Raw genomic sequence first — 17,006 nt, forward strand, 5'->3', positions numbered from 1 at the left:
CCCAATCTGAAGGCCTACACAGGTAGGTACATTATTTATGTAAACAAGTTTACAAAAACTTCCTCAACTACCACCTAAAATGCTATATTAAAACTACAGAATGGCAATCTACTACAACAGCAAACCTAATAAAGTAACAAATTCAAGAATTTGCTGTGCAAATTGAAATTAGAAAAATGAGACCGAAGAACACAGATTCTATCTGATTACAGAGGATGGAATGATAGCATATTTTACAAAAAGCACACACTGTAGAAGACTTAATCTTCAGACTTGAAAGATTAAAAATGCTCAATAATAGTACTTAGTGATAATAACAATTATAACAATAACAATAACTACAATAATAATTACAAGGAGAATTGATATGCTGATTGTACTCCGTTTTCTTTTATGCCATGTAGCATTGGGATATTTTAAGACGACAGCAGAAAAGCAGTTTCTATCATATCTATTTCTAGTGCTCTGCCAGAGACTCTGATTAAACAATATGCAGCCATGAGGTCAATTTGCAGCCATGAACAATGTGTGCATTTCTTTTAACATACTCGTTTGAAGCTTCCATAGGCTGCCAGAGAAAGGGACAGATGAATTTGGGAAGTTTTAAACTACTGAAGTACTGAAAATATTTTCCTTACAATTAATTTTGTTCTATTAAATAATGACAAATTTGAAAAGTAGACCACTTACATTAACACATTTCACAAGCAAACCTTTCTTAATTTAAAGATTTAATTTTAAAACAAATGAGATATACTCAGCCTTAACTTTTACCTTCATAATTTCAACCACCTCCTGCTTCACCCTCGTTAACTCTTGCTGAAGGTTTACACGTTCTTCTTCACTTGTTTTTTCTATTGCTTTGATTTTTTCATCCATCTCTGCTTGCAGTTTTTTCCGTGCTTCCTCTGCCTTTTGGGCTGTACCCAGAGCTTTCTCAAGCTCTTCAAATGCTGCACAAAAGAAAACAAAGATATTTGATATTCCAAAAATAATTATTTTCCTTAACATGTAGGCAGTGCTCCCACTGACAATAAGTTACCCACCAGATGGAATAATCTGATCCTAAAAATCGACCTTATGCTCACATGGGCTCATTAATCAGGAAGAAGAAAAAGACAGACCAGTAGTTGCTGCTTCCTAGGCCAATACTGCATTTAGGTTACTATATATTCTGCTCACTCAGAATCAGAATGAAGTGCGTCAACTATAAACATAAAAAAATATAACTATTCCTCTAGCTTCATATTCCTGACTAACTGAAAAAGACCGAAGAATACTCCAGGAAGAAAAGGTAACTTATCACCAGCTTATTTTAAAGAAATACTCCCTAAAATTATCAGTAGAATAAATAGAATACGAGGAAAACCTGGAATTTAAATCCACTTGTATTTCACCATAGAAAGAGTTCTGTCCTTTTAGAACAAGGAAGAACAACCCTGGTACATTTAGCAGAGTTTTTGTCAGTTTATCAACAGATATCTGTGTTAAGACTGAAATATTTTTTTAATTCTGCAAATTAAATATTAAAATAAAACAATGTTTTAACTGATGTTTTATCTCCAAAAACTCAGATTGTACTAAAAATATGCCCACAATGGACACCCAGCACATAATATTAAAATATAATAGTTATTTACATGTTGTGTACATGTTATTTACATGTTGTGTACATGTTAATTTGTTCTCAGAAAAATTGTGAATCTGTTATATAGTCCAAATTAAGGATGTTAAAGGCTAGTAGACTAGTTGACTATCCGATAAGCAAATACTTATCAGATAGTCAACTAGTTCAGTGGTTCTCAACCATGGGCCACATGGCTCCCCAGGGGCCACGCCCTACTCTAGGGGGCCACATGGAAAAAAAGGTACATAATTTACCTAATGTACCTTTTTTTCCAACTAACAGCAGCTATGAGGGGGGCCACAGAGGTAAATGATGCTCAGAAGGAGGCCATGAGCAAAAAAAAGGTTGAGAAACACTGGACTAGTTGATTCCCCATTTTGCTGCCTCTCTCAGATAGAGGCAGCAAAGGAGGAGAGCAAGAGGGGGTACTTCAAAGGGCAATGCTGCCTGGAGTCAGGGGTCAGCTGGGGACTCCCCAGCTGATCCCGGCCTCAGCGCAGCATTTCCGCAGAACCCAGGATCAGCGGGGGAGTCACCACCTGACCCCGGGTTCTAGGGAAATGCCGCGGAGAGCCTGAGATCAGCTGGGGAGTCCCCAGCTGACCCCGGGCTCTGTGTGGCATTTCAAATTGGCAGTGCAACATTAAGCCTGGGGTCAGCGGAGGACTGAGTTCCCTGCTGACCCTGGGCTCCATGAGTGCGCTTCCACTTTGAAGTGCACAAGAACCTCCACTGGGAACTCTTGTACATTTCAAAGCTGGCACACCCAGCCGGCTGGCACGCCACTTCCCGCTGGTCCCGGGCGCTTGTACATTTCAAAGGAGGAATGCAGAAGTGCCTTTCGACTAGTTGATGGAAATTCTATCGACTACTTGACTAGTAAAGTAACTGCAATTTAGCATCCTTAATCCAAATACAGAGAGTGGTCACCATTTAAAAATAAACATTTGCCAACTGTTAAGGAGCAATAGTATCAGAGAGATCAGTTATTTCCTTCATATATAATAATTTAACATACTAAGAACATATATTTGTATATTATGTGCTATAATAGTTCTGGACAAATGGGTCCTTTAAAATCAATTACAGGCAGTCCCCGGGTTACGTACAAGATAGGGATTGTAGGTTTGTTCTTAAGTTGAATCTGTATGTAAGTCGGAACTGGCGTCCAGATTCAGCCGCTGCTGAAACTGACCGCCAGTTCTGACTTACATACAGATTCAACTTAAGAACCCCAAGTCAGCTGCTGCTGAAACTGATCAGCAGCTGATTCCAGGAAGCCCGGGGCAGAGCAACTGTGCCTCGGGCTTCCTGTAGTCAGCGCTGGTCAGTTTCAGCAACGGCTGACTTGGGGACGTCTGGGGCAGAGCAGCTGGGGTGCTGCTGGGCTGCTCCAGCAGCACCGCTCTTCAGCGCTACTGGACCAACCCAGCAGTACCCCCGCTGCTCTGCCCCAGGAGTCCTGATTCAGCCGCTGCTGAAACTGACCAGCAGCGGCTGAATCAGGACGCCTGGGGCAGAGCAGCTGGGGTGCTGCCGGGTTGGTCCAGTAGTGCCCAGAGTGGTTCTGCCCCAGGGTCCACAACAAAAGCCTGGTCTGCTGGGGGGGGGGGCACACTTTGCTCTGGCAAAGCCTCAGAAGCGCGGGAACCCGCCGCTGCTGCAGGTTTGCTCGCGGTGCCCCTGGTCTGCTGGGGACCGTCTCCAGCAGACCAGGGACACCGCGAGCAAACCTGCAGCAGCGGCGGGGTCCCCCGCTTCTGAGGCTTTGCTCCGGCAAAGCCTCAGAAGCGCGGGACCCCGCCGCTGCTGCGCGTTTGCTCGCGGTGCCCCTGGCCTGCTGGGGACCGTCTCCAGCAGACCAGGGGCACCGCGAGCAAACCCGCCGGGGCTGCGGCTTTGCTCCCGATGCCCCTGGTCTGCTGGAGACGGTCCCCAGCACACCAGGGGCACCGGGAGCAGCTTTTCTCGCCCCGGAGTTTGAGGTGGCTGACCGCTGCCTGTGAGCTCCGGGGCGAGAAAGCCCCGTTCGTAAGTGCGGATCCGACATAAGTTGGATCCGGGTAAGTCGGGGACTGCCTGTACATTAAACCAATGCCCTGGGACAAGGATTTTCCCCTTCTTGGGGTACCCTTGTTTCTAACTGTGATAATGAGTATGGGCTCTCTTTGCTGGAAAAGCATATGAAAAGGAAAACCCATATATTAAAAATAGGTTCTTATATAGCTAATTGTTGGTACAAATTAGTAGAACCTTCTTTGTAGCACATTTGTAAACCTCAACTCCAAGGAGTGAATCACAGAAATTTCTAATTCAAAACAGCTTAAACAGCTTGGCTAAATTCTTGGTACTGTTTTTGAATCAAAGAGATAATGATGTAGACGGAGCTTGATCCTGCCTTGAGGGCAGGGGGCTGGACTTGACCTCTCGAGGTCCCTTCCAGTCCTATGATTCTATGATTCTATGATTTTCAAAAACTTCAGTATTATAACTTGTCTTCCTCTTAATAGTATTTTTTTTCCAACAGGGCAGGAGCTCTCTGGATTTCTTTGGAGCATTCATCAATCTATTGTGGTTCAGACTGACCATAACAATGCCTATTATTCTGTGAGAACACAAACTGTTACATATTGTTAAGTAGTTACAATTCTTATGCAGGAAAATTCTTACGCACTTACAGTTATATATTTTTCAGTTTAACTCGCCCATGAGTTTGAAAGGTGAAAAACACTTTGTAATTCCAAGGCCATAAATGCATCTTTTAAAAAAGCTTTTAATCATCATCAACATTTCTGAGTCTACGCCTGCATTTTTAGGAGACTTATATTCTTGAAACAATTATGTTCAAATTATGATCTTTTAGCGTTAATTTTTTGAGGAAGTGAGAAAGTGACTTTTTGTGACAACAGCAAAACACAGACTCAGATATTTTTTAAAACCTCCATCCTGCTTTAATGATTAGAAGAACTTCAGTATTTAAATACATTATAAATGTTAAATACTGGAGGTTTTTTTATATATACTACACCAATATGAAACAGGATAGAAACGTACCCTCTGCTCAGTCAGCACTGCTAAAAAGAGGTAAGGCAGTGCCCTAATATAAATAGCTTTGCTAATGCATAACCCTGCAGCACACCCAAGCATGTACCTTCCAGAGTCAGCCATGCTCCATATCCCTACTACACATTCCAAAGTGCACACAAATAAGGTATGAATATAATTTGCACTGGTGTATTTGGGAGGCGCAGAATGATCTCCCTCGCTTTATCCTGAAAACCTATGTACTGTATATCTGGCTATAATTTTATACATCTTTTACACAGAGTATCCACACTGCCAAAATCACAAATTGCATTTTTTAAAACATAACTTTCATCAGAAGTAGATTCAGAAATAAAAACTGCAGTTGAAAATTTCAAATGTATTTAACTTTTTATTCATAAGTGTGTGTCACACTTTCAACACTTGGGCTGAATAACATATGCTGCAATTTGTTTATTTTTTAGGGGGGAGTGCATTTGCCACCGGTTTAGCAACATGCAGTAGGCCAGCTCCATCACCATAAACACAAGCACAATGCTGAGGGAAAAGCTAGATAAGCTGGTGGACAAAAGGTCAAGAAGACATGATAGCACAAAGAAGCAACACTTCACAGAAAGACAGTCTATTCTCTAAAAGTGAAATTATATGCATCTCAGGCACTTTTGGCATTTAAAGCAAGAACATAATATTTTTATTCAGGGTAATTAATTCTAGTGCAATAGGACACTCACATGAACATTTCAAACCAGCAGTAAGGTTAAAGTAGCATCCTTCTCATTAAACAAAACTGATTAATTTTGCACCTATCAGGACTTCTATGTTTCTACTGAGGTTATAAAGCTGTAATATAAGGCTTTTTTGTTCATTAAAACATTTCTAGACTAAATTCAGAAAGCAAAGTTATCTTTGTCTTTCTCCTAGCACGACTGCTAAAACAGACATGTTAAAATACAAGCATTCTGAATAACATTAAAGTTAATCCTCTCTAACATAACCTGGTAAAACAAAAATCCAAGAAATATAGTAAACGATACTAGAGACTAGTCTTGCAAAATCCCACTCACCCTGGTCAAGTAGGAATCTTTTCTGCCCAGTATGACTAAAGCCATCAATGCTGCAGAATCTAAGCTTTCACTTATTTTAAAAAAGTTTGTGTTAGAATAAAAATTGGGTATTTTATTATTTTACCACCCCCTTCTCCCTCTACTCACACACTGACAAGTTCTTGGCAATTTTTCTAAAATTTCATTTAATGTTACTCTGTATTAGGAAGGGTTCCTGATAGCTAATATCTCACTAGTTCTGATGGGGTAATCTTCAACTAGAATGCCACCAACTGGTAAAAACTAAAAAATACAGCATTGAGCATAGAAACAAAACAGACTGGGGAAATATAAATTTCATCTCTTTCAACCAACTCACAAAATGCAACTACAGAGAAAAGGTAATTCAAATAAGCAATATAACAGTTAAGCTCGATCTATCTGTAATGGTTTTTTTGTGCATTTAATCTAATAAAGAATGAATTTCTTAGAATTGTTATTAATCATGCTTTTGCTTTCCGTAAACCATGAAATGTATATTAAAGGATAATAATTTAAAGTGTCAAAATAAAAACCATTTTTACCTAAAATAGATTTCCATCTTTAACATAAGCGAATATCTATCCTGTTCAAAAAGTTGAATAGTGAAGACTGATGCCAGCTACTTAATAATAAATAAAGAAACGAGGTTTTTAAGGGCAAATTTACCAACACCCTAACTACTTTTGATAAATTGTAAATTGAAAGCCAGATATTGTAAGGATTTAGAAAGTTAGTTACAAATCATTTAGATAAAGGACTGAAATTTGATATTGCCTGAGAAGCACAGAATTTACTTTGTAGAGCCTATTCAAGCACCCATTGTGTGATGTAAGAAAAAGAGAGCCCTTACCCCAGTCCTGTTCATACAAGGCTTGGGAAAGGCACCATGATTCACTTATTGGCATGTGTGGATGCACAAAAATAAGATGCTTTGTGAGATTTCAATATAATGCACCCTGTCTATAAAAAGTTGAACTGTAATGATCATCAAATAGGGAGATTTACATACTTGTGATTTTAGATAATATTTATTTACAAAATAAGCTTATATCATGTTGCTACATAACCATACATAATAGTGACTAGTCACCCGTTTAAGTAATTTGTATCAAATGAAATAATGGCCCATTTCGTCAGGGTCACCTAATTAAAATGATGATTTCACGATAAAGGAAGATTTATAAAGGAAAGAAAGTGAATAAATATATGATTCTAGGCAAGTTAAAAATATAGCATGACACCTTATAACATGCTCTATTTAAACAAATAAAAACATTACTTCGAATAAAACAGTATCTATACCTGTGTAACAAAAGTAAACTTGCGCATATCTTAGCCATAACTTACTTAAAAGAAAGCAAAAATTTCTTTACGTATTCACTTTCACATTTCTTTTTGATTAAGTAACAATATTTCGTGAACATAAGCAAGGCTAGGAACATGGACATTCACCAAAATTGGTAACATGGTGAAAAAGAGTAGGTTATAAACCTTCATGGGCTCAGCTAAACAAAATGTACAGGCCAGGAATAAATCAATGTTACAGTAATATTATAGTCATATCACAAGGCTAGGGCCTAAAAGCCATGTTAATTGCTCTATCACAATTAGTAATAAAATAGTTTTACAATTGACAGTTACAATAATGTAATGTTGCTGATCAAACCATATTTTAAATAGTGTGTGATAGTTTCATCTTAAACTGAAGCTATACCTTGACATGACTGATTTTAGTCTTCATCCTAAATTTTCTAGACTTCACAAAGCAAAGCAAGCATAGCAAGGAAAACTGAATAAAGGGAAAAAACACAGAAACACTTCTCAGAGCTATTATTAACAGAGTTTTTCTGTACTCAAATTTGATTATTTGTTTTCCATCAATTAATACTAGGATCCAGTATGAAACAACAAATGGTCTAAATGCCAAAAACATTCTTATTTTAATAGTATGTTCAGCAGCATGTAGAACACTTTGCTTTAAAACCCACAGAAAGGTCATTATAGTGGATGCCTATGCTTAGATGCTGACAGGACTGATACATCAAAATGGGTTTGCAGGTATTGTGTTGGTCTGCTTTTTTTTTTGTGGAAGAGGGGTGCTTGAGTGGGGTTTTTTGGGGGGAGGTGGTTAAAAATAGATTGGGGTAGAAAACTCACTTCCCCCAAAAGAGGCGCTCAGCATAAGTCAACCAGTGTGCACCACAACAATAATTTATTTTGCAAAGTACCAAGGGAATCATATCTATACTGTCTTGAAGCTTTAATTAAGCCAAAAGACAAAGTTATTTACAGAGTTTCAGTTGCTTCAATGTTCTATTTCAGATAGCTACTGTAAAGTACTTCATATCTTTAGGTGTACTAATTAAAGCACATTTTTCCTACTAAGAGAAGCTAAAATACTAACTAACCTGTACACGCTTACTTTTAAGGAAGCATTATAATATTTAATTTGTAATTTGCTTTGAATAGTCTCTGAAAAACATTATCAGAGGTTAATTATCAGAGGTCAACCCTGAAGCTAATATTGGCTGAATTTTGAAATCAGTTTTTTATAAACTAAAAATTTAAAAAAATCAAAACACAAAAAACCCTAACATAAAAAGTGAGTTTTCTAATCCAGATGTTTGGTGTTTTCCAAAGGATTGCTAATAGACTATCTATAGAACTATACTTATTTTTTGTTTATCTTTTCTGGTTTTAGATGTTCAGTTTCTTTGCACCCTTCAGAACACACATGATTTACTTATTTACAAAATAAGCTTATCTCATGTTGCTACGTAGCCAGACATAATAGTGAATAGTCATCAGTTTAAGTAATTTGTATCGAATGAAATAATGGTCCATTTCATCAAGGTTTCATCAACTAAACCTTCTGTAAACTATGCTGTACACAATCTCATTTTGTTCCCAAAGGCATATATTTTAGCTCATAAAATTAGTCCTGCATTAGTACACATATTTAGTATGTTACCCATTTTCTTGTAAAACAAACTGATATATATATTTATAAAACAAAACAGTTTAAAGCCTGGGGGAAAAATTACACTTTGTGTTTATGTTCAGCTAGAAATCAATTAGTGGATGTTTCTGATACTAATACTTTGAGGGACAGCCATAGATTTTCTTCTAACATGTAAAAGCCTAACTTGTTTCATCCTCTCATTCCACTCCCATACGTACAGTCTCTCCTTTGGTTGAGGTTACACTTTTGATAAAAATACACTAATAATTTTCCCCTTCAATTTTCTCTACAGAAAGTTATACAAATCCACTAAAATACAGCAATCTTTTCTCACGCAAAAAGGGATAGGTGTAGGTGTCTTCTAGCAATATTTCATCATTGGATTAGAGAATGTGGATGTTAAAGAAAACAACATAAAAATGTTTTCAACCTTTAGTTACCCAGGAAGGCAGAGACCAAACTGAACTCATTTCCCCTACATAGCAGTGATGTTAGTAGGAAGGGACAGAGGAACACTAGCAGGACAGGGAATTGTTTTAACAGCAAGATGAGATAACAGATGAGAGAATGCAGACAGACCATGCTGAAGCTTTTTCTCATTCAAACATAAAAGCCAATAACTTCCAGAATTTCTTACCAGTTTTTTCAGATTTTTCTTTCTGTTCTCGTAACTCCTCGCCTTGGGTAGTTATCTGTTGGATACGAGCACGCAGCTGAGCAATTTCCTCTTCCTTCATTTCCATTGTTTCATGCATTTGTCGTTTTGTCTCTGCTATTACCATGCCCTAGGCAAGAAAAGCTGAAGGTGAGGCTAATACATAAATGTCATGTGCACACCACGACACAATCCATATGAATCATCACAAACTTCACCATTCTTAGACCTTGTGTTATAGCTGAACATGTGTGTGTATGCGCATGTGTGTATTTTTATATACAAAAATAAAAACCCAAAGCAATCCACTACATACTTTTTCTTCTAGGGAAAGGATGAGAAAACAAACATGTGACAGAAAATAAGTCACAATGCTTACTATACTACTGAAAGGCACTCAGATAGTGAGTGAGATATAAGAACCTACATAAAATAGATGCCAATAAAACTCTTCCTATGTTAAACACATGATGGGTATTTTGATCACTTTTTATCACATATGTACATTGCCAAATTACATTTTATATTATTTTTCTCATAACTAACACTTAGTCAGAAATCCTCCTAGACTACTCATCACTAGTCTTTTAAAACATGTCCCAATCAACACTAAATATTCCTTCAACATCAAATCTGGACTACTAGTCCACCATACAAACACATTTAGAAAATACAGCCTTCTAACGCCATTTCAACTTTTAACCAGCAAACAACTATATGAATCTGGAATGTAAAATAAAACCAAATGACTACTGAGAGCAGATGTAACAGAATTAGAAATAGAAGTCAGACACTTTGAGCTTGTACAGATTTTATCCCAAAATGATCATGTGCTAGCTATACTGACAGTTTAAAGAAAAACACTGCCTTATTTACCTTATCTTGTTCTAGCTGCTCAATTAAGTCTTTTGCATCGCGCAACTGAGTAATCAGTTTCGTTTTCTCAGCCATGTGAAGGTCCTGAAAAAACACAAAAGAGGGAAAGGATCTTAAGCACACTCATCAATAGGAAAATGTTTCCTATTCTGACAGCCTTCAAGTCTGGACATTACAAGCAAAATTCCCTAAATGTGAGACAGATAAGGAACTTGATCTTGTGTTGTATTTCTCAACAGCCCATCACACAAATCACATGACAGGGAAAGGTATTTGACAATCTTTGTTGTAGTTTGCACATCTCTGAAGGATGATCTAAATCTGTGGTTATCCAACATGCTAGCCACAAGCTACATGTGGCTATTTGGCTGGTTGTGTGTGGCTAGTTCTCTATAGAAGTAGCCACTATAGTCGCTACAGCTTCAGAACTGGCAGGATACCGCAGGTCTAAATTATAGCAGTCTCCCCCCAAGGTATCCTGTGGGTGGCAGTGTTGCCCAAAATATCTGCTGAGTCACATGATGCAAACCTACTCCACCACCCCATCCCAAGGCTCACAAAGTGGGTCTGAAGATGACAACATTACAGCTGCTTTCCCTGTGCACAAAAGCCCATTTATATTGCTCTGTCCCTTCTACTTGGTATAAGCCAGGGGGAAGATAAGAAACTGAAACAAGATTCAAATGTTAATTTCCCTGAAACAAAATAGGCAAACTATCAAAAATACATTCTGTACTTATTAAGAAATCTTAACATTTCCCCATATTGTATTTTGTTTATTTGAACGAAGAGAATTTATCTCTCTCCATTTCTTTCTACATACAATTTTCCTTTATGTGAGAAGTTACTTTCATTATACTAAGCCCCAAAATATTTCTTAATACATCGCTATGTTCTTGCTGTTAATGAATAACTACCAAACTTATTTTATATGTTCTTTCAGACATGTACAAGTAGGTTTTTATTTTTTTCATTTTTGTGCAGTATTCTATTTCAACTACCATAAAGCTGTCCAGCTTTTCCAGTGACCCTTATAAAGCCAGTTCAAACTAATTAACATAGGGAAATGTTAAGACAAAAATATTACACGTGATTAAACTTTTGACTTACAAGGAAAATTTCCAAGAATGGGCAATGTAACAATTATGACAAAACTCTAAAATGAAACTTTGAAAAAAAATTATTTAAGGTAGAGTTAATAGTGTAAACACCAACTGAAAAACTCAAAAACTTTGTAGTTTTAAGATATCTAACCTCTGATGGTTAGAAAATTTGAAGCAAAGGCTCTGCAAGCAGCCTAATCTCTTAATCAATATTCTGTCACAAACCCAATTATAGGGAATAGTGGTCTAAGTATTAGATACTGTATTTATTTTTTACATCTGACTGTAAGGGAAAACACAATACATGTAGCACACAATACAGTACATTCTGGTGATTGTGATATGCTGGTGTGAGTAGAGAGGATGGGATAAATTTAGAGACAGGGTACTTGTGACAGGGGTTGCATATGAGCCTCCCTTTCACCAGGTGTGCATGTGAAAATGCTGGCAACTACAAGCAGGAACTCAAGAGAGAAGTTCTGAATCCCAATAGATGCCTTTGGCAAAGAGTAGAACTGATAACAGTCAGTAAGAACTGCTCGTTGCTTAACTGCTGGTGCAGAGAGCCTGAACAGCCAATGACAAATCCTTCAAATTCTATGATCCCTTTTCCACCCCCGCATCTGCAATGACCTCCTGACTTTGTCTCCTACTACTCACCACACACAAAGGCTTCTGACATAGCTATAAAGGAAACCCCATGTCCCCCAAGAATTCTCTTGCTGAGATAATCACCCTCTATGGCGTCCTGCCTCCTCATGCACATCTAAAGATGGAAGCAGATGGTGACTGAAGTCATGGTTGGTTGAGCAACACTCACAAAGGTGGGAGATGAATACTCTATGGAGTGGTGGCAGCAGTGCAGGGGTTGATGCCAGAAGCAGCACAGGTAGGGAACAAAAGGAGGCTAGGCTGCAGGCATGGGAGCTGTTAAGAAAAATCGGTCTGCAGCTAGTATTTAAAGGAATCCTGTAAGACTATTTATTTTGTAAAGTGTTTGACATCAGATTAAAAATGCTATAGAAATATCATTGGCATATACTACAATGATAGTGTTGTAAGCACTATTGTACAGTTACATCTTTGTTTCCTATGGCAGCTGGGCACAACTGCTACGTGGTATTTTCTATTGCTCAATTTAATGACCCATGCCATCAGAACAGCTGTGTGAACTAATTAAATGATACCAGAACTCTTGCACTACATTTGCTGATATCTATCAAAAGTTAGGGATTCTGCCATACCTTCATTTTCTCTAATTCCTGCAGTCTCTCTTCTAGTTGTTCCTGCAGTGCTTCTTTCTCATTTGCTAGCTGTGCAGAGCGTTCCTTATGTGATCGAATCATCTCTTTACATCGCTGAAGCAAGTTCTCTTGACGTTTCACTCTCTTAATCAGTCTTTCTAGTGTTTTTGCAGAATCTCCATCATCCTCTACAGATAACACAGCACTATTACTACAAACACTATTTTTTCAAAATATTAATCTTTTATCATACCCTCATGTCTGACATGTAATGATATCATATCATCATTACATTAAAATGACAGACTACTTAGTGAGACATTTTGGATACAAACAGGGAAAGCAACTGAAGCAGCATTTAAAAGTGGCATCAGTGATTTATAACTATAAATATAAATTAAACTGTTCACACCTCTTGGAGTGTCAGAGGAGAGTATATTTAAAAAAAATCAGCAACATTATAATTAAATTAGAGTTACTTTTAGCCATCTACAAAACATGAATGCTTTCAAGATCCAACTATAAATGTGCATATGTACACAAAATAAGAGTCTTCTCCTCAAAGCTCTTTTCCAGTTTTCCACTTGACTATGAGTATTAATTCTGGATCAAATAAATGTGAAGATGCTTTCATTGGCTGCAGTAACCACACAGAGTGAGCCATCATTGCACCTCATTCATAATAAAATCACATTTATTTTTAAAGCAGCCCTCCACAAAAGTTCCTGAGACCACAAATATAAAAATATTTTAAAAACACTACAAAATAAATAACTTTTAACAAGATGTTTTTAAAACAACTAATTAATTTCAGAGGTATAATTCATCAAAAATCGTGGGAAAAGGAACTACATACAATGCTCTTAAAACTACAAGATTTTGAAGGGTGCAAACCTTACACAACTCAAAAAATATTTGTGCCACATCTATCTAGATCTTCCTTGCAAATGGAGTGGCTGAATGACACCAAAATTCTTAAACTGGCCTGTTGACTCAAGTAGAATATACTCAACAAACAGAGACATAAATGAGAAGCAAACCACTTCACATGGAGGACTTATCTCTAGCGCCAAGCAACCAGACTCCTGCTTTTCCAGAAAGGAGTATGATGCAGTTTAAAAGTATCTAGTTTGGAGTATAGTTTAAGGGAATTTAAAAAAAAAAAAAAAAAAAAAACCCACCACAGTAAAGTCTTTTGGTCACAAAAGTTACAAGATTGGGGCAATTATTTTAAAAAACAGTTGAGAAGAATAGTGAAGCCAAATCAGCAGATCATTCATGAAGCTAGTAGCAAGGTAAATTAGCCTCATTTTTCATCTTCCTGAGGATGAAGAGAAATGACATGGGGCAGTAATTGGCAAGCACTGTAGAATGCCAGGAAGGGTTCCTTGTGAGATTCCAAAAAGAAGACTTTAACACACTAAGGAGGAGCAGCACTCTCCCCTTGCTAACGACGGCCTGTCAATAATGTTTTAAGAAGCAAAGATGTATCAGAAATTTAAGGAACCTTTACAATCATTGACACACTCCTAGAAAACACATCAAATACAATCCAGGGGAAGTAGTCTTGCTGAAGCTAAAAAGCTAAGAAAGAAAAGGCTAAGGTCAAACTTATCCAAGAAAAATACCATAAAAAATGAAAATAAATGGATGAACTGCTAGAATGTGAAGCAGTTTGGATTAACCTGACTACACATAACTTCAGTTTCTCAAAGTTTCTATGACTGACAAAAAATGAGGAGTAACGTTAGTTCGAACCAAGGGGTTTGGTTTGAACTAACATGTCCCGGCGCATACTTTCACTTTTGAAACAGCTGTTGAGCGGAGTAACGCGCCGGTGAGATCATGCTAATGAAGCGTGGGATATTTAAATCTCCACTTCATTAGCAATTTCAGTCATCTACATTTGCATTCCTAGTTCGAATTAGGGAGCAAGTGTAGATGTACCCTTAATCATCTTAATTGCCATATTTTGAGGCTGACCATCACTCTGTAAAATATTTTTTAAATCACATTAGCCTAGGTTGCACCTGCTGATACTCTGTCATAACTGCACATTCTTTTGACCCCAATATCTCCAAAATGTATCTGAAAAAAACCTACCAGTACTTCCAGGCTCCAAAAAATTTTCTGCACTGATTTCTTTTGCTGGACTTTGAACTTGTGATTCAGTTTCTGTATTTGTCTCAGGCAGTTCAGTGCTTAGTTGCCCATTCTGTAACCGTTGTTTCAGCAAAGATACCTAAATTAAATATCCATTTTGTTGAAAATGATGAAATTTAGTGGCATTTTAATGAAATTGATATCCCAATACCATAGAAAGGCAATTTCCCTTTTATAAGATTTCATAGCAATCATTGTTTTTCTTTCAATGATAATAACATTATCATTTTTGTAGATGCTGAAGCAAAAAATGGAACATTCTTCCAGTATCACCTTTCAATGAGTGTTGAGAAAACTTACCAGCATGAATATCTGCTCAGACCAGACACATAATGATGAATATGATTTTGTCTATGAATGATTTTACAAAGCTGCTCTTTATCACCTGTAATATACTTAAGTATTATTTCTTCAACACCACATGGGCATAAGAAGCTTTGTAGACCACAAACATAGCAAACATCAATTGGTATAAAGACACGGACATGTGGAGCTAAATGGTACCATTACAAAAATGAAATCATGCCATTTCTTTAGAAAACCTTATATATTACAATATTCAGGAAGAGAGCAATAATTTCTCTTTTGTTCCCTCAGCTGATTCAAGAGCCTCTTTCTTAGATCAGTGATGTTACCTGAGTCTGCAGGACACTAATAAGCTGATCCTTTTCTTCTAAGGATGCATCAAATTCTTCCTGGAGATGTTTCTTAGCTTGTTGATCCATTTGGAGCTCCTAAGGAATACAAAGAAAAGTTTTCAGTGAAAAATAAAAAGTTAGTTCAAAGGTTAAATTAAACTGTTGTAATAAAATAATCTCAATCCAGTGTTTAAAGATATACTAATTAGGGAAGTTGAATACTGAATAGTAAATTAACCTCGTGAATTTTTATCAGTTAATTATTATATAGTCCCCGGGCATGCTCCAGTCCTACGCCCGAGGAGCCTCCTGACATGCTGTGCTACTGCCTCTGTATCAGAGGCTGGTTCACGAGGGGAACCAGTTTAAAAACCAGCTCCCCTCGTGGACTGGCTGCCTGTTGACCCACTCTGCTGTCCAGGGTGGGGTGGGGGGTTTGAGTTCCAGGACCAGACATGAACCAGAACTGAGCCAGGCTGCCTGCCTGCCTGGCTCCTAATACACTTTAAATGCAGAGCTTCAGCAGGGGTAAATCCTGGAGCCGGCAAAAGCCGGGACTGAGTTAGACTGCTGGCCAGCCTGCTTTTGCTCATCAGTTAATCAAGTACACTATTACATTCCCAGTACTAATAATATTTTGTTGATTTAAATTTGACTGCAATTTTGGGTATCCAGAATCTGAAACAAAGTTAACATAGTTATGACATTACAACATGTATGTAAAACATTCAGCATATTTGACTACAATTACAGTACCACTCTTTAAGATTAGCAAAAAGAGACAAGATCTGATGTAAATGCAGGGGTTTCCCCCTCTCTTCTAAAGTTAAGTGAGCTATTGCTTGTGATGGGATCACTTCAGATACACTCCTGAAAGCTCCCACAGAGTCAGTTCCTTTGGAGATGAGAACACATGGACCCTCACAAGATAAAGACTCATGAGACTTAATTTATCAAGTAAATCAAGTTTCCCTCAAAGCTCAAACTGCTCAATCTCCACTCTAAGGCTATGTCTAGACTGTAAGCCTCTTTCGAAAGAGAGCGTCTAGACTGCACGTTGAACTTTCGAAAAAGCGGCTTGCTTTTTCAAAAGAAAGCATCCAGTGAGTCTGGATGCTCTCTTTTGAAGAAGCCCTATTTACATTGAACGCCTTCTTTCGAAAGAGGAACTTTCGAAAGAAGGCGTTCTTCCTCGTGAAATGAGGTTTACCGCCATGGAAAGAAAAGCCGCGTTCTTTCGATTTAATTTCGAAAGAACGCGGCTTGAGTCTGGACGCAGGGGAAGTTTTCGGAAAAAGGCTACTTTTCCCGAAAAAACCCCTGAATCTGGACACAGCCTAATATATCCCTAATGAGAAGGCTAGCCAAGTACCTACTAATTTTAACTATGACAGTACCTTTGCCAACATTTGGCCACTAAAAACTGTATTGGTACTTCTATTCACTTTCCTGAATCGACATCAGATAATGGACTACTAACATAGACTAAAGGTATTAATCAGTGATCTTGCACCAGAATTATGTACTGTACATCATTACCAGTTCACTGAGCTACTATGTCTCTCTGTTTCTTTTTCTTATAGTCTGAAAGTAGTAAATATTCCTAAA

At 37.7% G+C, this 17,006-nt stretch overlaps 1 protein-coding gene across 5 annotated transcripts in view; it reads right to left on the minus strand.

The window, feature by feature from the left end:
• The window catches only part of GOLGA4 (golgin A4), a 98,640-nt gene that overhangs the window by 38,586 nt on the left and 43,048 nt on the right, over window positions 1–17,006 (minus strand). For all 5 annotated transcript variants that reach the window (XM_075921788.2, XM_075921787.2, XM_075921786.2 and 2 more), the window contains 6 exons: window positions 15,396–15,494; window positions 14,701–14,839; window positions 12,598–12,785; window positions 10,251–10,334; window positions 9,357–9,504; window positions 775–953 (listed from right to left, as the gene is read on the minus strand). In XM_075921788.2, coding sequence (XP_075777903.2) covers window positions 775–953; window positions 9,357–9,504; window positions 10,251–10,334; window positions 12,598–12,785; window positions 14,701–14,839; window positions 15,396–15,494 — 837 coding nt within the window. The remainder of the gene's footprint in view (window positions 1–774; window positions 954–9,356; window positions 9,505–10,250; window positions 10,335–12,597; window positions 12,786–14,700; window positions 14,840–15,395; window positions 15,495–17,006) is intronic.

This window comes from Pelodiscus sinensis, chromosome 2, assembly GCF_052426305.1.
Source record: "Pelodiscus sinensis isolate ZL-2025 chromosome 2, ASM5242630v1, whole genome shotgun sequence".
NCBI classification, from domain to species: Eukaryota; Metazoa; Chordata; order Testudines; family Trionychidae; genus Pelodiscus; species Pelodiscus sinensis.